Genomic DNA, 23,801 nt, shown 5'->3' on the forward strand with positions numbered 1-23,801 from the left:
GCGCAAAGTGACGTTGGGGGTCAGTGGGTTGGTTTACGTGACTACGTTTCTTTGTAGTTCTTTGGTTGTTTATTTCCTTGTGATGGCTAGCGGTGAAGAGAAAAGAAAAGAAGAGGACATGCACACTAGGCAATAAGTTTGATAACTGCACTAAAGAGCTGTTTAAAAACACAGAAGTGTGTTAATGTAAAGTTTGAAGTGCAGCAGCAGGAACCGCAATACAATCTATCCAGCAAATACATGCAGGTAGGTGTTGAATCCAAATGTCAAATATTTCCTGGTCCCAGATTCTTAAATGTGACAATTTGCTGATATCTCCGGTTGTGTATGATGGTACTGAATGGATAGTATGTGGGTGTTTGGGACTGTTGGTTGGAAAAAAACAACAACATGGGAAGAAGTTCACTTGGACTGGTATGGGCATTGAATCTGAAAACAATTGTTACTTGTGGCCTTCATGTAATTTCAAAAGAAAGGCTTTGTTTCAAGTTGTGCTCTGCTCATATCCTATAACACAAACCTAAATTAGTGCTTTTGAATTAAATTAATCTTTATTTTAAAAGTATAGATTTTTTCATTTGAAAGTGAATGTGTTAAAAGTGCATGTATCAACTCATACTATTAAATGCCAATTGTTTTTTCTTGTTTAAAAATACCTAAGTATCAGGTCCGCCAGGTCAAGTTGACTTTCTGTCTTTTTTCTAGCACTTCCTTTATCCGGTAATTTGTTGTTTCTGGCACCAGTGGGCACTGTTCAGTAAACTATATAGGCTTTTATCTAGTTTGAAAGAAGCTGAATTTTAATATTTATTGTATAGCATTTTTTTTACACTGAAAATAAATGTGACACTGGGGAGTGAATGGACGTCTGTAGAAAAAATCACTAACTTAGGAAACTAGATTTAGCTTTGAGAAAAAATCTAGTAAGTAGACCTGCAGATACAACTGTATATTTGACATTGACCGATAACTGAGGACTAACAAAATAGTGGGAAGAAAATTAGTTTCCGTTTAGAGCCAAGGACATGGTGGATGTCTTTTTGTATCTGGGTATAATACATAAAAGAAAGGTATGGTGGGTGAAAAAGGAGAACAGGCTGTGAAACAGAGGTGGGGATTAAATTGGGTCAAATACAAAAGTGGGGAGGATGTATTTCTCATTAGGATCACTACTGCATGTCACCGAAAAGCCATCGGCAATTCCCTGTATCCCACAGGCAGATTAGAGGTGAGTCCAGCCACAACCACGTGCAGTATCACACACACACACACACACACACACACACACACACACACACACACACACACACACACACACACACACACACACACACACACACACACACAAACTGTTTTTCATATATCATTAGTTGTCTGCTGTGCGAAGAATAAAAAATGCTATGTTCGCAGTTTGTAAAATGTTAAAATCGCTCTACATTCTTTAACAGCTTTATGGCAGCTATTCAGTTAACTAATTTACATGTTGTGCTAAATTAGAAAAAGTATTGTAGTCTGGATCGACAGACAATAGGTTGCAGACCCACTGTACTGTGTGCCGTAAATTCTCTGGCATCCATCCAGTTTTCCCTCTAGCAACAATTATGAGTCCACTGATCAATATGGTCCCTTGCTGTGTTCTGTTTTAAGAACATGACCCGTTTGGGCACAAGGCATTTATTTAACAATATATCCAGGTAGTTTAGTAGTTGCACTTAAAAGCAGTTTAAAGGTTTGAAAATGAGTCCCCAGCTCCTCCTGTCCACATGTTCTACACAAATTTGTCCAGCAAGACAATGATACCCAACTTGCTCCTGATACATTTAGATGTACAGGGGGAACAACGACATGGCTCTTGACCAAAGGTTATGTTAGATGGCTGTACCAGTGTTTTAGGTAGAACTAGAAACCCAAGAAGAAAGTTTTGCATAGTTGTTTTCTTTAGTCAAAATTCACTGATTGCCTCACCAAGACATATTTGCATTTGCATTGTTTTCTTTCACAATCTTGTTTCAGCTTTGGCTTCACACAGAGACAGTTTTTTAGTTTTGTTCTAGTTTTAAATGACTGTCTTTATTCTGTCTCAGATCATGGTGTTTGCAATGTTTAACATTATCTCCCTTATGTGCTTCATGCGGGGAGAATAATCTGCATGATTAGAACGTTATTTAACACAAAAGTAACTAAATCCATTACGTGATGCTGGCGGTTACAGTAGGATTAACTTGTGCTTCCTTGGTGCCTGGTCCCCACATGTCTGAGACACAACTGGCCCAACCAGTCTGCTTTTCATTACCAGTCCTGTCCTAATGAATCCAGTGCTCATTCCCTTTACAGCTTTTCCCCACTGAACCAGAGGCTGTACTGTACTTCTGTAGGGAAGCTGAGCGACTTACAAGCTCGCCTGTGTGCGAGTGAGACGGAGAAAGAGCAGATCACCACTGTGCCCCAACACACTCCTCGACTGCTACCTACTGCTGCTCTGCCGTTGCCATGGATACAGTGCCCTCTCTCCTCTCTCACGGTGGGTATGGAGGGATGGGGCTGGAGAGGAGAGAGGAAAAGTGGCTCTGGCTCCTGCCTCTGCGTCATATTAATACCAGAGCAGCCCCCCCTCTTTCCCCCTCCTTCTCTTTCCTTCCTTCCTTCCTTCCCTCCTTCATTCCTTCCTTCCCAGTATCCAATTTGCACACTGCTAGACCCCCTCCCTTCATTTGTGTCTCCTATCTGCATCTGCTCATCACAGTCTCTCTCCCTCTCACTCTCTGGCGCAGCTTGGTTACTTCTGCGTGGCTGACCCAGGCGGACTTTTCGGAGCGAGCGTGGGCGCAGAAGAAGGAGGGAGACAAAGGTAAGCATTGAGATGGAGGATGTTTGAGAGTGTTTGCCAGTGAAAAACACTGTGCATAAAAGACAAGGAGAGGAAAGGAAGGGTGGGGGTCGCAGAACAGCTGCAAGACAAAAGAGAGGTAAGCATTAATGGCATGAACTCACCTGAGATAACAAATATGCCACCTGGAGCTTTTTTAAACAATTTGGTGGAAATTTAGAAAACAAAGGGGTGCATGTGGATGTGTTTGTCTGCTGTCAGAGGGAAACATACTAAGTGTTTTACCTCAGTAAGCAAGACAGTGTGTGTGCTGTCTGTCACGCAGTGTGACTGAACTGCTGAGGGTTCCCACACCGGAGAGAACAGAGGGGGAAACTTCATTATTCTCACAGCAGCTTTTTGAGGGATGTGTGGACGTGTTGACAGAGCGGGAATCTCTGTATCTGTAAGAAACGAAGAGTGAGAGGAAGAGATGGGAGACAGTGCAGTCAGTGGTGAAGTGCTCAGCTTCAAAGCTTAATCACTCCTGGAAACAGAAGCCATTTTTCCCAAATCACATACACACACCCTTCCTTTTCTTCTATCTCACTCTTATCTCTTTTTTTTCCTGTCTCATTCAGTGTTGGGGATGTCTCTCTCTAGCTCTCACATCTGTTGTTGTTCAGAGTTCACCATATTACAGTAGCAGAATCCTCTGTATATGTCAAAGCCTCAGATCACGACCTACAAGGCGCACAAAGGACCAAATGGTGACAGAACAGAAGAGTGAGATGAGAGAACTCGGAGAGACAGACATTGTTTAAACAGAAACAAAAAGTGTGTGGGAAGGGAAAATGAAAAGAGATGGAGTAGGGGGGAAAGAAAAGGAAGCCCGCAGGGTGGTTCATTGTGTCTCGGTCCTGAGAACAGTGTCTGACACCATGTATGACATTTAACTCTGATGCCTCTGCCAGTACGCTGGTGTGTGGGGAATGCGTCTGTCAGCTTGCGTTTCAGTGGAGACAGTTGTTTGTCTTTTGTTAGTATACTGGTTGTGAGGGAGAGACAACGGAGCTCTGAGGTTTGTTCAACTCCCTTGGGCTTCAACTCTTATATATCTGTGTGTCCTCTGCAATACAGGGGCTTCATCAAAACCCAAACAGATGAAAGGATGAATGATGACTCATTTGGAACATCCATAATTATTAGTTATCCTAACTAGATAGCATTTAACAACATGAATAATATAAAAGTAGATATTGTTAAAACAAATTGTCAATTTTTAAGAACTTCTTTGCCATTTATACAACCAACACAACCCAATTATTTATAACATTTATCAATTTAAACCTCTTATCCAGTACTTTCAGATAACTGTATCTACTGTATGGTAATTGCCTAAATACTTGAACTTATTATCCATTTTACCTTTTTATTTTACCATTTAATATCTGTTCATCCATCACATTTAGCAGCTACTATCCATTATTTCTTAGAAAACTGTTAACGTTATAGCTTGATAAAACATGTTCATGCACTCTCAATAGTGGTTGCAATTCAGGTGTTACAGATTAGTGAGTATGTGGAAATAATTCCTAAGAAATCAGATATCCCATGTTGGCAAATGCTGCTCTGCAATCTTTATAAGTATCCCCTGAGGTACAAGTTCCCTTTTTGTCAAAAACACTATACTATACTGTCAGCCCTGATGTGTTTTTGCAGTGAAGACTGAAGTTGTGATTTATTTAAACCTTTTGTATTTTTGATTCAGTCAGGATGACTCAATGATACGGGTCATTCTGTTATCCATCTGATCATGTACACGAGCAACAAAGACATCCAGCTCATGAGATTCACTTATGTGCTTGTGTGTTTGTGTAGTGAAGTGTGAGATTATAAGATTATTGGCTCGGAGAACAGGCAAGCTTGGGCCAAGAGAACTTATGGGATGAACGGAAAGGGAAACCAGAGATGTGGAGGAGGGAAAGGAAATGAAACAAAATCACATCAAGCTGCAGAAAGGTCAAGGTAATATCAACAGGCTGAGGAGATTACATTGCAAGTGAAGTGAAGATTAAAAAAGCGAGAAACGAGTATAAAAGAGTCTGCTGGGCAAACAGTTTGCAGCCGAGTCAGACTTTTTACATGCAGCTCCGTGTGAACGAGTTCGTGAACGTCCTACATGCACACTCCTCCTGCCTCCCATGGGCTCTCAGTGTCCCTGCGCTCCAGGTGGGCTTTGCATTTTTAATCGATACTGTCTGTAGTGATTAACACCAGTCTTCTCTCAGAAACAGAAAACAGACGCAAGAAGTGAGAGACAGAGACATAAAAAGAGATGGAAATCTGTCATACACAAGGGGGAGTGTGTGAGTGTGTGTGTGTGTGTGCATGTGTGTTTGTTTCGCAGTAATGACCCTCTGCCTCTGGGCTCCTACTGAGTATGTTTATCTCCCACAGCAGCAACGGGCAAAAATGGACGATGCATCACTGCCACACACACACCTTGTGCATTTTCTCTCTTTCCTCTCCTTTGCTGTAATTGCCTCCCTCTTGCATTCTGCCTTTCAGAAACCCAAACAGTGCCTCGCTCCATTCCATATTACTTACTCCTGTCTCACATTATGTAAAATCTCTGTCTTCCTATATCCCTCCTCTCTCATTTTCCCTCCCACTTGTGTTGCAATATGCCTATTAATGATGCAGCTAGAGCACCGCTGCCAACTTCCTGCCTCTGACAGAGGGAGAGGAGTGTAGTTGTGGTGTACATGCCCTGCTTTGTACCACTCCCACTAATCTCTCCACCCCTCTGTCGTTGTGTTGTTTTCCTCAGAGTTAGCCCATGCGAGCGGCGTGTGGACTGAGTGCAGCTGTTTCGTTCAGAGCAGAGCCCAACATGTGAGAAGATGTCTGTTGGAGGTTGTGCTTGTCCCGGTGAGTGCCTACAGTCTCTCTCTCTCTCTTCTCCCTCTTTCCTCTTCCGTCTTCCGTCTGTTTGCTCAGTAGAGCTGTCAGAAAGATGACTTATGTAAAAGTGCTGCAAAGCTGCCTAGGGCCAGCGTCAGGCTGTGTTAGTTTGTGTGTGTGTGCATGCACACACACGTGTGACTGTGCTCCGCTCTCAACACATGTCCTAACCTAAAACAAGGTTATAGACTGAGGCTACCTCACTTTGGGATTGAGTTGTTCAGCAGACCCTTTCAGTCATGCTATCTTACTGTGCAAAAGATCAATGGCTCTTTGAGTTTTGTCACCTACAGACACAATGAGATATCAATAAGTACTTCACTTGCTGGCTCTTTTCACTCCTTTCCTCAGCGTTATGTAGCCACTATAGATCTTCTTCTACATTATTTTTTGCCTTTTACGTCTAAAGTAGTACGTCTAAATCCCTGCTTACTGTAAAGAAAACAGATTTTATACCACAGGACAGAACTGAATGAAGCAGAAGTACTTTGTTCACTTTAAAATGGTTTTAATCGTCTCTCTTGATGAGTGCAAACAATTAATGAGGCTTACTTAAAGAATTAACTAAAGAGTTGAATTTGCTTGGAGTTATTAAGCTGCTCTTTGGATGTTAGGCAACTCTTTGTCATTGTGACTAAGCATTCCTGCATATTTCCATTTATAATGCTGTTGTTATGCTTGGATTGGCTTTTCCTGAAGTCAACATTCTTGAGCTTTAAATAAATTGTACATAAAATATGTCTTACTGCTATGTTTTGGTGTCTAATTGGTAGTCAGTATTCACATTCTGCATTTATGCTACCATGTCAGAGCAGGAGGAAAGAAAATCTAGTAGTTCTGTCTGCACATGTCAGTCTTTGGAAGGCAAACTATAGTTGCAGTTTTTATCAAGCAGATCTTATAATCTTCTCTCTCCCTTAAAGTGTTTGATCCTGTTTGACTTTGGAGCAATTTCTTTTTAACACTACCACAGTGAGACGGTTGCCTTGTGCACAGTGAAAGCCTCAAAGTGCCAGGAGACGGCCTCTGTGTAGCACAAGGGAGCAAGGAACAGATAGAAATTGAATCGTAGCATCTGCTCACGGGGAACTCAGAGAGGGCAGATTGAATTAGGGTGTCAGTATCATTTTAATGGGGCTGCTATGATTCATTGTTAGTCGCCTATCAGATGGAATAATATCAGTGAGGCCTCGAAGCCTTGATGTTCTCCTGTCAGATCTTTTCTTTACTATCTTGTTTCTTCTCTCTGTGCTGTAGTTTTCCAAGAAATCTGCTTCCTTTGCTCTCTCTATTGACAGACTCATCACAAGAGCAGAACTTTTAATGACATCCACATGTTTTTGAAGGTTGAACAGAGAATTAGGTCAACCCAGAGAGATCTGCCTTGTGCATGTTCTGTATCAGCATTCAAACTCACAGGTTTTTACATGCAGGCTAGTGTGCATATGGTGAGCAGGCATGTACACTCGCACACACCTTCATGAGGAACCTGCTAGGACAAGTTTAGGCTGCTGGATTTCTCAGAACAACACAGGGCAAACTTGGTCATCACCGGTTTGCCTTGCTGAGCGCGCTGTTAATCATTATATTTGAACGCTGGTTTGTTTACATTCCTGCACTATTGTGGCTGGAAGATCCTCCCCATCCTTTGTGTGGGAATCTAAAAATCCTCTGTTTCTGTAGCACGTTCTTTTTTGGTGCTGTATGCTTTGTTATTATGTCAGAGCACTATAGAACAGAGGAATCTGAAAAGAGCATATTTGCATGTAGCAGAATGTGAGTCATAATAAAAAACAGACTTCTCCTGTCTGTCTAGTTCATTGACAACCCTGTGATATCCTGCTGTTGTTGTGACTTTGCTGTGAATCAGCCTTTTTAAGGCTTTGTTCCCTTCATGAAGGAGATCCGTCCTAACACAGTGGAGCCAATCACATCCTTTGTTCAGACTAAATGGTAAAAATAGATTGCCTGTGAGCCGAAGATACCCCCCTCTCCCCCCCTTCCCTTCTCGCATGCACTCAAGCACGCGCACCCCTCTGCTCACCACTCTCTCCATCTCTCACCCATCTCACTCTTACCCCTCCCTCCTATTTCTGCCTTCCTCATCTCACTCTCGCCCCCTCTTCTTTGTACCCCCCTTTCTCTCTCTGTCACTCCTTCACTGCTTTTTGCGGTAACAGTGGTGTTACCTCATGCAGAAAGTCACATGGCTCCTGATTGGAGAAAAGTGACTTTAAGCAGAGCCAAGATGGCAGCCAAACGGCCAGGGCTTTTTTGATTACCATTTCACAATAACATGACTGCTACAGCTTTATCTCACTGCACTAAAAAACCTTTTTTCCTTCCTCAATTCTTCACTTCTTTTTTCCTAGTCCCCTCCTCTGTCTACCCTAGTGAGTCCCTCAGATCTTGTTTGCTAGATCAAAATGGCTGTGTGCAGAGGCAGAGAGAAAGAAGGAATGCGTGGGAGACAGAGATGCTAGGGAGTCAGAGAGATGAGGGGGGGGGGGGGGGTTTGCAGAGTGGCGACGTGCTGTAGTGATGTCACATCTGCTGCAGGCCCGACAGGATGGCAGAGGAAAGCTGGCATGTGCCACAGCCGGGAGGAGGGGGAGGATGGGGAGAAGATTAAATGTGGAGGAAGGAGAAAATTATTTTTCTTTCAAAGCACACCTTTATTTGTGGGAGATGTGCAAGCCGCAGAGTCTTTAAAACATGAAAGCAGGTTTGATACTGAGGTACACTAGAAGGTGACAGTAACATTGCTCAGATTAAAACAGAGCTGTGTACTGCAAAACAAAAGGTGTAAGGAGGACAGCCGCAGAGTATATTGAAAGCTTTGTGCTTTATCCCTATGCCACCAATGTGTGCAAATACAAGTGTTGACAAGGTATACAAAGTATTGAAACTACCAGATTTGACCTGCTTGTTTTAGTTGGTGTCAAAGATGAATTGTGCAAACAAGTATATGAATATAAAGGCAATTGTTGCCATATTTTCAAAGAATTTCTGCCATAATCATTTCTGTCGGACGAGTGTTTTCCTAAACTGAAAATCAGGCAAGTACCAAGACTTGAATAATGATCTCAGAAAGGGGAGTTGGTCCATTTACTTGGAAATAGTGACTGAATCATCACGCTTATATAATTTTGGTTTGAGATGTAACATTAGAATAAGTATTTATGGCTTCATGTTGTAAATTAGATTAAGTGTCCAATTTCCAGTAAATTCAGGTGCTGTGTCATAGTTGTTCAATTATTCACAATCTGTGTCATAGTCCAAGATTAGTCTCTTGCTGCAGTATTCTAAGAATAAAAGTGTAAGTCCTATTTTTATGGTAGATTCTCTTTTTCAATAACACACTGTAGAAGTGACTTTGGTTAAGACACTTTTTTTAGGATACATAATTTAAATCCCTGGATGTTGGCACAACAGGAGAAGCCATATAAATGACCAAACCTATAGTTTACACTGCACCAGATCCAGTCTGTCAACAACAGGCTAATTCTGCCAGGATTCAGACAAGTGACCTCTGTCATTACAAAGTGTCCATAACACCAAAATTCACACACTCCCTCTCATTTGTAATCCATCAACCTTCTTTATCTGGAACACATGCTGTTTGGCTTCCTCCTGTCAAGCCACAGCATCATCCTCTGTGTGCAGTCTGTGTTAGTGCGGTCTGCTGCAGTGTTTCTATCACTACCAGTCAGGTGTCACAACGGTTTCCCTGACAGGTTTCTGCTTCATCTTGAAAAGCAGAGACAGGAGTCTGAACATGCTGTTCACCAGCACTCTCTTCAGTTTTCCTCACTACTGCTTCACTCTCTCTGTCAAAAGTTTGCGCATACACACATCAATGTAGGACTTGGAATATGCTTTCAAGGCATGTTAACATACAGTGGGGCAAAAAAGTATTTAGTCAGCCACCAATTGTGCAAGTTCTCCCATTTAAAAAGATGAGAGAGGCCTGTAATTTTTTATCATAGGTATACTCCAACTATGAGAGACAAAATGAGAAAAAAAAATCCAGAAAATCACATTGTAGGATTTTTAAAGAATTTGCTGTTTTGGGGCTGTCGCTGGGCAACACGGACTTTCAACTCACTCCAAAGATTTTCTATGGGGTTGAGATCTGGAGACTGGCTAGGCCACTCCAGGACCTTGAAATGCTTCTTACGAAGCCACTCCTTCGTTGCCCTGGCGGTGTGTTTGGGATCATTGTCATGCTGAAAGACCCAGCCACGCTTCATCTTCAGTGCCCTTGCTGATGGAAGGAGGTTTTCACTCAAAATCTCACGATACATGGCCCCATTTATTCTTTCCTTTACACGGATCAGTCGTCCTGGTCCCTTTGCAGAAAAACAGCCCCAAAGCATGATGTTTCCACCCCCATGCTTCACAGTAGGTATGGTGTTCTTTGGATGCAACTCTGCATTCTTTCTCCTCCAAACACGACGAGTTGAGTTTTTACCAAAAAGTTCTATTTTGGTTTCTTCTGACCATATGACATTCTCCCAATCCTGTTCTGGATCATCCAAATGCCCTCTAGCAAACTTCAGACGGGCCTGGACATGTACTGGCTTAAGCAGGGGGACACCTCTGGAACTGCAGGATGTAAGTCCCTGGCGGCGTAGTTGTTACTGATGGTAGCCTCTGTTACTTTGGTCCCAGCTCTCTGCAGGTCATTCACTAGGTCCCCCCGTGTGGTTCTGGAATTTTTGCTCACCGTTCTTGTGATCATTTTGACCCCACGGGGTGAGATCTTGCGTGGAGCCCCAGATCGAGGGAGATTAGCAGTGGTCTTGTATGTCTTCCATTTTCTAATAATTGCTCCCACAGTTGATTTCTTCATACCAAGCTGTTTACCTATTGCAGATTCAGTTTTCCCAGCCTGGTGCAGGTCTACAATTTTGTCTCTGGTCTCCTTTGACAGCTCTTTGGTCTTGGCCATAGTGGAGTTTGGAGTATGACTGTTTGAGGTTGTGGACAGGTGTCTTTTATACTGATAACGAGTTCAAAAAGGTGCCATTAATACAGGTAACGAGTGGAGGACAGAGGAGCCTCTTAAAGAAGAACTTACAGGTCTGTGAGAGCCAGAAATCTTGCTTGTTTGTAGGTGACCAAATACTTATTTTACCGAGGAATTTACCAATTCATTCATTAAAAATCCTACAAAGTGATTTCCTGGATTTCTTTTCTCATTTTGTCTCTCATAGTTGAAGTGTACCTATGATAAAAATTACAGGCCTCTCTCATCTTTTTAAATGGGAGAACTTGCACAATTGGTGGCTGACTAAATACTTTTTTGCCCCACTGTATATCTGATGTATGGCCTGTCTAGTTCACAGCTCCCAACTGTTTTTCTTTACGATAGTCAGTTTATTTTTAAATTGTATAGGTTGTTTAATAAATACATAATATAATTGATACCTTTCTTACTTACTTACACAAGCAAACAGGGATTGAGTAAGATGTTGTGTCCCTGGTTAAAACAGCCCCGAGGCAGGCGTTATAATAAATAAACAATACACATTATTCACTTACTAAGTACTGTTTTCAACCTTTTTCTAGTTGTCTTCCATTATAATCTCTTCATTTAGGGACTTTTTCGTGAAAGCCTTAAAATCCATATTATTTTTCATGGATTGCCAAAAACATACTGTATCTACTAGTGTACCCTCACTTATTTCAGATACATTCTTAGTCATTTTGTTCTGGAACAGGACCTACACTGAAGTTATTTATATGTTAATGCTATGCAGTCAAACCTCTGCATAAAACAGTATGGGTAAAGTGGTCTTAGAGGCTAGGGATCTATAAATACAGGAGATAGTGTGTAGTACAAGACCAGTTTTCTGGGGACTAAAATAGAACTCAGTTCTTGTGCATATGACTGCTATTTAATGTCACTACCCGCCGGTGCTTCTTACCAGGTACTCTGTGTGTATGTGTGTTCTAAGTGTGACCCTTTACTTACTAAATACAGATGAAATAGGATGCAGTCTTTCTTCAGATTTGTCACTCTTAAAATAAAAGCATTATTGTGCATGTTCTTGGTGGTTATAATTATGGAATAGGCAGATAAAGTTCTAACTACATGATGCAAAATGTATAATGTGTTTTATTAGAAGCTCCAGGTTATTTGTGAATAGTGTAAAGAATAAACTGCTAGATAAAGTTAATTTATTATGCACTGTTCTATTCTGAAGCCTGAGTATGTTTGCAGCGTTTACCAGCAGAGGGAGTGCTGTTCTGTCACATCTGTTCTTGTGTTAGTCCGTCAACACTGAGCAGTGGCAGACTGGGCAATCATTGTTTTCAACAAGAGATAAAAAATCCAAGCCTATATTACAACAAAAGACTATAGTCTTTATTTTATTGCCTTTTTAGCTGTTACATCTTTTTTTTTTTCTGTCTTAACTACAAAGACAACTCACTAGATTTATCTACATTTCCTTTTTCTAGATAGAGTTTACCAACCAGAATTTTACCAATGATGTAGAACTACTGTTCACAGCAGTTATTAGTGTGGCACTCCCCTGTCAATCTATTGCTGCACTTCTCTCATCTGCTCTCCCTGCTTACATAATTCAACAAACCTACTGCAGCTCAAGTGAAAGCCAAAACAAATTGAGCTTTAAATGCACTTTAGGACCACAAAAGGTTTTCTGGGCTTGAAATATATTGCTTGTAAACATGAGAGTGGGTATTGATTAAAAGTGAGGCTGCAGATTATACCCTTACATAATCTGAGGCTCAGGACTGTGGTCTGAAGGATTTGAGTCATCTGCTAAGTCTGTCAATTTCATAAGCCTTCACAAAGTTGGCTTGAATTAAACAGCCATTTTAAGTAGCTCGTCTTTTTCTCACATTTGCTGTACAATGTAGACACAAAATCTGAATCACACTTTTTGATTTTTCTTTATATTTACGGTCGGGATGCACTGTAGAGTACTGGATGAATGGTGCTTGCCCAAATAGTTCCAGCAGCCCTAGCAATTTTTAAATAATCAATAACATAATTATAAACGATTTAGGTGTCAATGCCCAGCCATACGACAGTTTTATAAATGCACCTGACAATCTATGCTCTGTGGCTGAATGCAGTTTCTAAAACTTAACTATAAATATAATTTCATGGCACTGAAACCGATTGTTTCTATTGGGATTGTAACCTTAATATTATTGTTTAGGAAATGTACTGAGATAAACTGATGGTCTACTTGTACTATTCAGACCAAGTTCAAGTGGGACCCCAATATTTCCAAAAATACCCATAAGCCTGGAGCAGTTTGGCTGAAATGTGTATAAACGTATTCACATATAAATATAAATAAAATAATGTGATACTTTCATTAAGTACAATTGTGAAGTAATACAAACATAAGGCATATTGACATTACTGTAGTTTTGAGTTGGCACAAGCTGATACAGAATAGAAAACAAATAAACTGTAGAATAAGATGAGTTTGTCTATCCGAATACGTGTGTGTTAAGGGGCAAAATGTTGGCTGATTATTGTTCCTCTTAATCGGGACCCCTCTTGTATAACTGTGGTTCTATTTGCCCCTACTGTTCCCGGACAAGACAAATTAGGATGGAAAGGGAGGCCTGTGTTTGTCCGGGTCTGTGTGATGGGATGGGCGGAGGAGCCCGAAGGAGGCGGGGCCTTTGTTTTTTTCTTGTCTCGGCTGGCAGGAACAAAGGGTCCTGTAGTAGTAGTAGATAGGTAGCACCGTCCCCCCAAACAAGTGCCATTTAAAACATACAGTCGGGCAGTGCAAATTGACAGGAACCAGGGCAAGTAGCTGGAATTTGTGCTGTACTTCTCCGTGGCTTGCCGTCCTGCTTGGGACCGTAGGACAGATCGTTACATTGCCAACGGTCGGAGCTGGAGCTTTGACCGTCCATCCGCTCCGGCTAGCAGCGAGGCTAGCTGTCGAGAAAAACACCGAGCGGAGGTGTTGAGCAACTCCGCCTTTCGGTGGACATTTCTCTGCAGGTAACTCAAACTTACAGCCGCACTACTTTGGCAGCTCTGTTGGTTCACAACAAATGCGGAGACTGCTAGTGAAGAAACATGGGAAATTATAATTGCACGGCGCTGATAACGGGAGTTTAGCATCTAGCTAGGTTAATATAGCTTAGCAGTGGTATCTGTCCTCGGTGAATGAATGCGGCCCTGTGGTTCAGTTTACGCCTGTTCCCCAAAGTAAATACTGCCTTTTTAAATGTCGACGGTGCAGGTCCACAAACATAGCAAAACATAAACACTGATAAGCATCTCAAGTGTGTTGGCCGTCTTGATACTTTGCTTTGGATGTTTTATTGGCTGAGGGCCAGCCTCTGGATGCAGCTCTATTGTTTGCAATGAACAGTTTGGGCGGACTAAACTGCACCAAAGTCACAGTATTTGGAGTTACCCTTTTGTTAGAGGGGTTATGCATCATGATCTCAATTCTTAATCAGCTACTTCTAAAGGATGCGTACTGGCTGGAGTCATTCATCTCCATTTGTCATGTGTACCCAACGTCAGGTTGCTTTATTGATGGTTTCTTTCTCTTAGACGACTGGCCCGTTGCATTATGTATGCATCTGTTAGTCAGAGTGCTGTAATCCGCAGATGTTTGATGCTGGACACTGGAGATCTTTTTAGGGTGTGTGTTGGTTGGTATTCCAGGTGAGATTAAACATGTCAGCATTTTGCAGAATGACGGTTTCTGAACGTCTAGACATGTTATACTGGAGACTCCTACTCTTTATTTGTTGCCATGGAGTTTTTGCATTGGCTTTAGATAAAACAAAGACTGCGTTAGTGTTTGAAAACTGTCTGCATCTAATGCTGTTGGTGTTGGGATGGTTTCCATGAATGTCAGAGGTTATGCATTGTTAGGTTCTTCTGAGCAGGTTCACCCACATAGCAATGGGAGGAGAAGTTGACCTGCTGTGACTTTTTCTGGAGCAGGGGGGTAAAGGGTTAGCGAATGAAGGCGTTATAGTTTCAGGAATAGAGACCAGACAGACAGATCAGAGTTCACACAGACATACTTGACCCCAACTCATCTCTTTCTCCCTGGGTTGGTAGTTGTCTTTCAAAAACATCATTATTTGTGATCCTGCAAAAGAGCAGCCTACAATGAGTGCCCCCCTGCTGGTTTTAATTTGGTACACTTTATTTTAGAGTATTGTGCGTCAATTTTTAAAGTAGCAAATAAACATCATGCTGCCTTCAGCTGGGATTGGTATTACTGGATTTACATGCAGCCCATTAATAATCAACATTTCCTATATCCGTTTACCTCCTTTTGAATGCATCATCACCACATATTCATTTCCTCTAATTCCCTTTAATTTTTTCTGTATCTGTGCTAACAAGTAGTGAAGCCAGGTAGTTGTGATGGACCTGTCCAATTTCAAGAGGTTATTTTTCTCAACATACCAGTCCGCAATGCTCAGCTGGAGCATCCCAAATCTTCAGTCGGACCTAATTACACGCAGCCACTGTCTGTGTGAGGTCTCCTTGAGAAAAGAGGTTTAGAATGGATGTTTTTCTCATAGCGCTGATTGTCTGAGCATGAATGCCTTATCTGGACAGACAAGGGTTAACAACTGCTGGGATATGAGTGGGGGGATGGGTAAATAAGGCAACTAGAGGGGGAGACGCACACAAAAGAGGCGCATGGTTCGATTACATGGGGCTGAATTCACAGAGGAGGGTTCCCTATAATGAGCATGGAGAACATGCCGGGCTCATCCTCTGATGTGTCTCCCATTTCACTGATTGTTTTCTCAGTCCGGCTAATACATGTTGCTGTTTTTCCCCCCCCCCCCCCGTCTCCCTGTGATGATTTGTTTTCTTGTCCATTTACTAAATTGAAGATGCATTAGATAATGAAAGCGGCAGGAAATTGTTTTGGCAGCTTGCTTTTTATTTGAGTAAATCTCAACAAAATCATCCAGCATTAGATTACTTAGATGATGCTGTGATTTGAATGAGCTAAGTCTAAAGTAATCTAAATCTCCTCTAAATCTCTGTTCTCTCCCCCCTCCTCCTCTGCTGCGTGCTTTTCTGCAGGCTGTTCGTCAAAGTCATTCAAGCTGTACTCTCCTAAGGAGCCCCCCAACGGCGGCAGCTTTCCCCCCTTCCACCCAGGCGCTATGCTGGACAGAGATGTGGGGTAGGTCTGGGTTATACTGTCAGATGCAATATGGGTTAAAGCAGGGTATTAATTGTGATGTCGTCCTTTCTACGGCTTGTAATGTGTTAATGTCATTTGTTGACAAGAATGTGTGTGTTGTGTATATGTTTTTAAAATGTTGTCCAAATTCACATTGCACCGTTTTGATCACCCCAGCTTTGATACAGAGCTGTGATACAGAGGCATTCTGAATTTCATCCCTTTTTTTCTTGACTTCCCTTCATCTATTGTATTGCTGATTTTTATTGGAAGTCTTTTAGCCGTGAAAAATGAAAACGCCCATGCTGCTTCTAAGTTTTTTCGTTTTCTGTTCCTCCTAGGCCTACACCCATGTACCCCCCATCATACATGGAGCCTGGAATGGGGTGAGTGCCCCTCGCTTATATTTTCACATTCATTCATAATCTACTCTACGTTCACTCTATAACACACACATTAAATCGACCTGCTATTAAATTGAGTGTTTTGGCTGCTTGTGGTTTGTCATTTGTTTATGCTACATGTGTTTAGAAAGCCAACAAAACTAAGCTAAAACGACAGAGTGATTAACCCCCCCCCCCCTTTCTGTTTCAGGAGACCCACACCGTACGGGAACCAGACAGATTACCGGATATATGAGCTGAACAAAAGGCTACAGAATTGGACAGAGGTTAGAGCCACTTCAGCATCCACATAGAGGAAAAACACCCAAAACCAAACACAGAATCAGTGTTTCATCTTCAAGCATCTTGTGATTACTGTCTGTAGTGCTACATTCTGCAGCCCACTGTTGCCATGTCGTCAGATGCCCCCTTCCCAGCTACTGTTTGTGTGTAGCTAACCATGCTAGGGGTTTTGTGGGAAATTAAGCCTGAGAATGCTCCGACTTAATTTACATTCAGGCTTTAATAGGATTATCTGATCAACCTGGCTAAAATGTAATTGGAGTGCCAACTGTTTATATGCCTGAGCGCGCTACTGAGTAGCTGTTATGAGCCACACTGTTTATGACTGTCAGTCTGCACACTGCTAGAAAGGCATACACTCTAGAGGAATTTGAAACACTATTTAGTTTTCTGTCCAACAGAACACACATGATGTCTGAAGCGCAGCAAGCATTATTTAGGAAGTTAAACTTCTTCTTTTTGCACTTCTCTACTAAGCTCACCTGTGTCCGTGTGGAGGACTATCATGAAGCACGCACATCTGTTTGCATGTCATTTGCATCCTTTCAATATGTTTAGTGACCAGATAGTACAAAGGAACAGTTGAAACGTTATTGTAATAACTCAAATATTACAATTTGAGGAAGCAGGAATTTCTGCTTCCTCTTTTTGAGTGGGTTTCATTTATTTACAGTTTGTGTTTGTATAATCTATTTGAAATTCCTCATCTATATATAGCAAATGCCGAGTATAGCGTTTTGGGTGTCTTCTCTCTGGGTTAGAGTAGAATGCTATGTTTTATTTTATTGTGATTATATGAAAAATAGAGTAATGGTTCCACTTCTGTTTTTAGGAGTGTGATAATCTGTGGTGGGATGCGTTCACCACGGAGTTCTTCGAGGATGACGCCATGCTCACCATCACTTTCTGTCTGGAAGATGGACCCAAACGATACAGTAAGCAGAAATAATACAAGCTAATCATTTGTTTACCTTTAGGTTTTTAAAAGGAAACGTTAGGTGATGGACTTTTATCATTTAAAGTATATACTGTACATGATGTAAAATATCCTTAGTGTTTTATTTATCTTATTGTTGTTTGTATCATAACGTATATTCTTTCTGCTCTTTATTCATTTGATATTTTTGTGTCTGTCTGATTTGGTTGTACTGTATCCCCCAGTGTGGCGGGTTTGATTCAATTGTATTTTTATGTATTCATTTTGTTTACAAAGTTATCATTTGTGTGTGCAGCCATCGGCCGGACATTGATTCCACGATATTTCCGGAGCATTTTCGAGGGGGGAGCCACCGAGCTGTTCTACGTTTTGAAGCACCCAAAGGAGTCCTTCCACAGTAATTTTGTGTCTCTCGACTGTGACCAGTGCACCATGGTGACCCAGAACGGCAAACCCATGTTCACACAGGTACACTAGATACAAAATGTACAGACTATTATTTACTTCTGTCGCTGTGACTTCTAACCTATTATATCTCTCCTCTGGGGATAAGGTTTGTGTGGAGGGCCGCCTGTACCTAGAGTTCATGTTCGATGACATGATGAGGATCAAGACGTGGCACTTCAGCATCAGACAACACAGAGAGGTCCTCCCGAGGAGTATTTTGGCCATGCATGTGAGTTCCAGACGCCAAAAACCACTCACTTGCACTGAAATGCTCTTACTGTACATGCACTTATTCATCTCTCCTCTTAACCCAATCACATAGGATCCCCAAATGCTCGATCAGCTGGCTAAAAATATCACAAGGTGTGGGCTGTCCAACTCCACGCTCAACTACCTCCGTGTAAGCAAGTTACTTTATGATAATCTAAGTCGTTTGAATAAAGCTTCACATACAACGACCTGTTAACGCTCACTGGATTCTGTTTGGTTTCTTTCTTTCTTGATAAAGCTATGTGTGATATTGGAGCCCATGCAAGAGTTGATGTCAAGGCATAAGACGTATAGCTTGAGCCCCAGAGACTGCCTGAAGACCTGCCTCTTCCAAAAGTGGCAAAGAATGGTTGCACCTCCAGGTAACGCACACAGCTGTCAGATTGTCAGTGTCAATTATTGCACCTTCGTTTATTAAACGGTGGAGTTCTCACAAATAGAAATTGCGTTCCTGTTCATTATCTGCAACATATCAACAGAGGCTTTTATAAATAAATCACATCATCTCCTTTTTCTATTTGTAGCTGAGCCCGCCAGACAAGCTCCAAACAAGAGGCGGAAAAGGAAGGTGTCCGGAGGAAGCACCGTGAGCACCGGCGGAGGCAACAATAACAACAGCAACAGCAAAAAGAAGAGTCCAGCCAACAGCTTTTCACTCTCCAGCCAGGTACCTGTAAGCATTACATCTACTTGACCTCTTTCTGTGCCTCTTAAAATCAACTGAGCAAGGCACTGGAGTATATGTCCGAGGGTGGATGGGTTTGGAAAGAAAGGCTAGGAGGTTACATCATTTTTGGGTGTCGGGGGATGGTAGCTAGGGTTTTGGTGTGTTAGGAATTAGGTGTAGCAGCAGGATAGAGATGGGACTTGGGGGTCGGGATTAAGGTCTGGTAGAGGTAAAAGGGTTGCTTTCTCTAATTCTGAGGATGTGTAGATTTAGTCAGTAGACCCCCTAATGTGAACCAATGATGGGCAGTCCCTGGTCCTCTTGGGCCACAGGTTTATGGGTTTATGTAGTTGAGGTACCCCCTTTACTAAGTAATGCTTAAAATATTTGGTGCCATGTGGTAGTGTTGCCTTGCTCTGATTTCCAGTGGGACAGTTCTCTCCGCTGTGTCTGCCTGGTGTTAGAGTTACCGCTCAGCCTATCAGAGCACATGATTCACTCAGCACTGCTGTCTTTGCCTACTTGGTTGCTTGAATGAGCCAACGAGACCCGAGGTGGAATGAAACCCCCCTGATGCTGCACTCGAGGATCAGGGATGCCCACTGCTGACCAGTAGGGAGGGCCCCTTGACTCTGGTTCTTGGAACAAGGATAGGGAGTCAGGGCCACATGGACTTCTGAACCGTCAGGGTAGATGCCCGGACAACACTTTGTCCTGTTGTGTTTGGTAGGAAGGAGAGGACACTATTATCCCAGGTTTACTCCCTTGGTCCCTTAAAGTATAAATACTTTTTATTAATGAAAACGATCAAATCACACAAAGTTAGACAACTCGTCCGTGCAGCCAGTCATTCCGCGCAGCCCCCTGTATCATGGGGATAATATGTACCGGCCCTTGCTGTCCCCTTTAGGACGTGATGATGGTGGGAGAGCCCACTCTGATGGGAGGGGAGTTTGGTGACGAGGACGAGCGTCTGATCACGCGCCTGGAGAACTCGCAGTTCGATGGGGCGAATGGCCTGGAGGATGAGGACAGTTTCAACAGCTCTCCTGCACTGGGGGCACACTCACCCTGGAACAACAAGGCCCCCTCCAGTCAGGAGAGCAAGAACGACAACTCCCAGTCGTCCCAGTAGAGCGCCGAGGTCCCAGTCAGACCCTTTTTTTCAATGCTTAAATCCTACTGGGATCCATCTGAGCCAACACACTAGTGACAGCAGTCAGGGAGGGAAGCCTCGAGCACTTGTGTTCAATATTGTTTTGTTTGTTTTTGTTCCATCATGTTCTTTTGAAAACAAACAGAGATTGATTAGGGAAATGGACAATAGCTCTTACTGTCACATGAAGGACAGGGTCAGCAGAAGCCCACGCGCTCCCTCACATAGCTGCACAGGCTCAGTGGTGCTCAGCCTTGGCCCTCGTCTGCTCGGCTCCACTCAGTCCTCTCAGAGGTGTGGTGAGACTGGCGGGGGTGGCGGCGGCGTGTGCGCATGTGTCTTTACCCCCCCTCATCGCTCACCACAGTGTTTGAGCCAAAGTTGGCGTGTCCTGTTGTTCGAGTGCTCGCCCTGGCGACCGTGTCAGTGGGTTCTTGTTCCAACCTCGGGTCTCTCAGGCGTGCGTTCTCCTTGACGACGCACCCCGTTGTTTCTGTTGTGCTCATGTCACAGGGAAGAAATGCTTAGCTTTAATTTAACTTATTTTTGTTGCAGGCTGCAGAAAACTGTGCACTCTTAGCATCAAAATTCAACTTCGGTTTTTAAAAACTCAATTATTTGTTTTTGTAGGACCTGGTTGGAACAAAAACCTGTACAGTGCCGGAGCTTGAGGACCGGAGTTGAGAACCACTACGCTAAATCATAAACACACACACACACACACACACACACACACACACATACACATACACACACACACACATCCACACATCCAGACCTGTGCATACACCAACATACACATGCACACACACTCACCTACACCTGCAGCATAAAACATTGAGGTACTGGAGAGAGGTGGTACGCAGCATGTCTGGACCAGAGCACCAGATGCTACAGAAGTGTGTTTTTCTTTTTCTATGTTTTCAACTTGTTTTGAATTGTTTTTATTTTTGTAAACAATTTCTAAAAAATAAACAGACAAGCAAGCAAACAAAAACATCCTAGAATATTCTTTGCACTGTTTTCCACTATTGACTCCAGTCTATTTTTCTTATGAATTGACCGTGTCTTTTCTTTCCTTTTCTATTATTGCTAATGTAAGAACTGTACAACATCTGAAACCTGCAGTATATCAATGTAAACGTATTGCTGTTAGATCATTCTTATTGTAATGGTAATAACTTCCATGTAGGTCTGTGCTTAATATAATGTCGCCCATCTGTGTCGGCCATCACAACTGTCATCAGGTCCTTCGGCTTCCGTGCTAAAAAACAGGTCGGGGCGAAGCCAGTGTTTGATAGTGCCACATCCTGTCTGATGTGAGTCCAAAGCAACACACTGGAAGACACTTTCCCCACAAAATGTCCGTTGAGCCCGTGGTTTGCATCTGTTGACACGTCATTGCACAACTGTTTGCTTCGTCTTGAAATCTGGAGGTCCTCTCTTCAGAACACAGTAACAGGAAACTTCTCAAATTTGCTACTCAAAAATATTTTAAAAAACAAATTTTGACAAGATTGTAAAAAAAAAAGGAAAAAAAAGACTTTTGTATTAACTTAAGTTTCCCAGAAATGTTTTTGATTACAACTAAGAAAGCTGCACACCAAGGAGCTACATGTAAAGATTCTTTAGATATTGATTACACTGTACTGTTTTGTTTTATGACGAATCATTTTGTTGGCTTTACCCCTCATGTTTGTGTCTGTGCTTGTATATTTTTAGCTAGTCATTTCTGTAAAAGTTATTCTGCGTATTCCTCCCTAGAATTATGAGCAACTCAATCTAATGTAAAGAGATGAATACCCTCTTAAAAGTTTTTTTTAAGTGTGATTTTTAATGGTACAATCACTGATAAAAGAATTTTGCCCTCATTTTAGGAAACTGTATTTATTTTTCTATGTACTGACGTTCTGTTTAGGTCCAACCCACCTGTACTATACCCATGATGATATATGGAGGAGTCTGTATGGCTGCGGAGTCAGTAAATGCTAATACAGGTCATTCCATTCCTTTTTTTAAAATATATATGCGGCTCCCAGTTCTGCCCAGTTTATCCCAGTGGTTCCGTATGTTCACATTGAAGAGATATTTAATGGCCAATTTCTGCTCTGGTCTATCTGAAAATGTATTGGATGCACTGAAAACCAATAAATAACCACATTTAGAGAAAATCCTAACCTCTAAGTCATCCTGTTTTCCCTGAAGTTACTCTTTTTTTATGGTGTGTCATTCTCCAAAATACCCAAAGCTCTTCAGATGAAAATATTCCACAATGGTGCAACATTTAGGGGAAATTTGATCAAAACTCCTTTAACCTTCAATGATGTGGTTTTGTTTGTAATTAATTTGTTGGATGTTTCCAGATACATTTCAAAGAACTCGTACATGAAAAATGCAAAGTCAATTTTACTTCATGGAAATGTGCTGACCTCACTCGGCTCGACCTCAATCTGCTGTGTCAGAGTTTCCTGTTTACCAAAATATGATGTAAAATAGGGGCTTCAGCATCACCCAGATGACGGTAGAAGTTTCCAGACTCACCCAGCAGGGGTCTCCCTAAGCAAGAATGGCAGAGTGAGCGGCCTGTCAGAAAGTGCTCCATCATTATTTCTGGCACAAATGCTGTAAATCCTCACTGAGCTGCAGTTTGTTGTGATTAAGACCTTACTCATTGTCTCTAACGCCCCTTGTTTACCTTTATGGTGTATCTTCAGCAGACCAACACAGAATAGATCTAGGTGGAACTTTTTACAGCCTTTGTTTCCTAAGTTGACATCATTCAGAGAATAAGGGTTTGTGATATTTGGGACGGAGCTGATATGGCAACTCACCAATAGCTGGCTCCTGTAGCACCTCACCATAGGGGTGATTTTATATCTATATTTTTTGCCAGGTTTCTGTCATTGATAATTCATGTATGGTATCAATAAAGATGAATTTTCACTGAAAAAGTCTTGTGTTATTACACTCCAAGGTTGTGAATCTTCTCATATTACATATTTACACATCTGTTACTGTAATTTGAAACATTCTGTTATGTGAAAAGGATAATCCCACTGAAACAAACCTTAAGAAATACAATAGATTACTGGAATTTTCTCCTGAAACAGTTACTCACGTAGACATTGTTATTTTTGACCTAAGGAAATTTGATACAACTCAGGCTCTATTCCCAAAACATATTTGAATGCAAACTGGACACAAACACTGTGGCAAGAACAGCTCACACACTTTTCTTATTGAAACAAAGTGTCAGCAAGAAAATATAGAGCTTCTCTCAGAGTTAATAAACACAACGTTGTCAAGGACACAATTTACAATCTGATTCAATGAGATTTGTTTTCGGAGATTATTCATCCTTTACTTAGCAGCCCAGAACTAAAGTAAAAAAAAAGGCTGCTTGTTGATAACAGGAAGGACAACCTATGACAGGAATTGTGATAACTAATGGACTCATGACAAAGCAGAACTGATGTCTCTGTCAAGCGTGTGATGCAAAACACAAGTTACTGTAAACTAAAAACGGAAGGTTGCGTAGCAGAGCGTGGAAACTTGCCATAATTACAGTTAAAGGACATTGTTGTAAGATATTCAATATCAGGCTCATGGACATTTAAGACGTGTACTTTATAATCCAACAAAAGCTACAAAGTTCTTCCAATGTTTGGGCATTGAAACTTATTC

General features: G+C 41.9%; 1 protein-coding gene across 4 annotated transcripts; it reads left to right on the forward strand.

Annotated features, from left to right (window-relative positions):
• Positions 1 to 82: 82 nt before the first annotated feature.
• ldb1a (LIM domain binding 1a) lies at positions 83 to 23,068 on the forward strand. Of its 4 annotated transcripts, none has more exons than XM_063875627.1 (14): positions 83 to 246; positions 2,376 to 2,521; positions 2,772 to 2,848; positions 5,640 to 5,740; positions 15,852 to 15,954; positions 16,296 to 16,340; positions 16,549 to 16,624; positions 17,473 to 17,575; positions 17,873 to 18,045; positions 18,131 to 18,253; positions 18,347 to 18,424; positions 18,533 to 18,656; positions 18,819 to 18,967; positions 19,872 to 20,723. In XM_063875627.1, the coding sequence occupies exons 4-14, from the start codon at positions 5,713 to 5,715 to the stop codon at positions 20,094 to 20,096; spliced, it is 1,227 nt and encodes a 408-aa protein (XP_063731697.1). In that variant the 5' UTR covers positions 83 to 246; positions 2,376 to 2,521; positions 2,772 to 2,848; positions 5,640 to 5,712; the 3' UTR covers positions 20,097 to 20,723. The 4 variants fall into 4 exon arrangements, with proteins under 4 accessions (XP_063731697.1, XP_063731698.1, XP_063731699.1 ...); XM_063875628.1 differs by having other exon boundaries at positions 18,819 to 18,961; XM_063875629.1 differs by lacking the exon at positions 19,872 to 20,723 and adding an exon at positions 20,748 to 23,068 and having other exon boundaries at positions 85 to 246.
• Positions 23,069 to 23,801: the final 733 nt, after the last annotated feature.

The sequence above is a fragment of the Eleginops maclovinus genome, chromosome 22, assembly GCF_036324505.1.
Source record: "Eleginops maclovinus isolate JMC-PN-2008 ecotype Puerto Natales chromosome 22, JC_Emac_rtc_rv5, whole genome shotgun sequence".
Classification (NCBI taxonomy): Eukaryota; Metazoa; Chordata; class Actinopteri; order Perciformes; family Eleginopidae; genus Eleginops; species Eleginops maclovinus.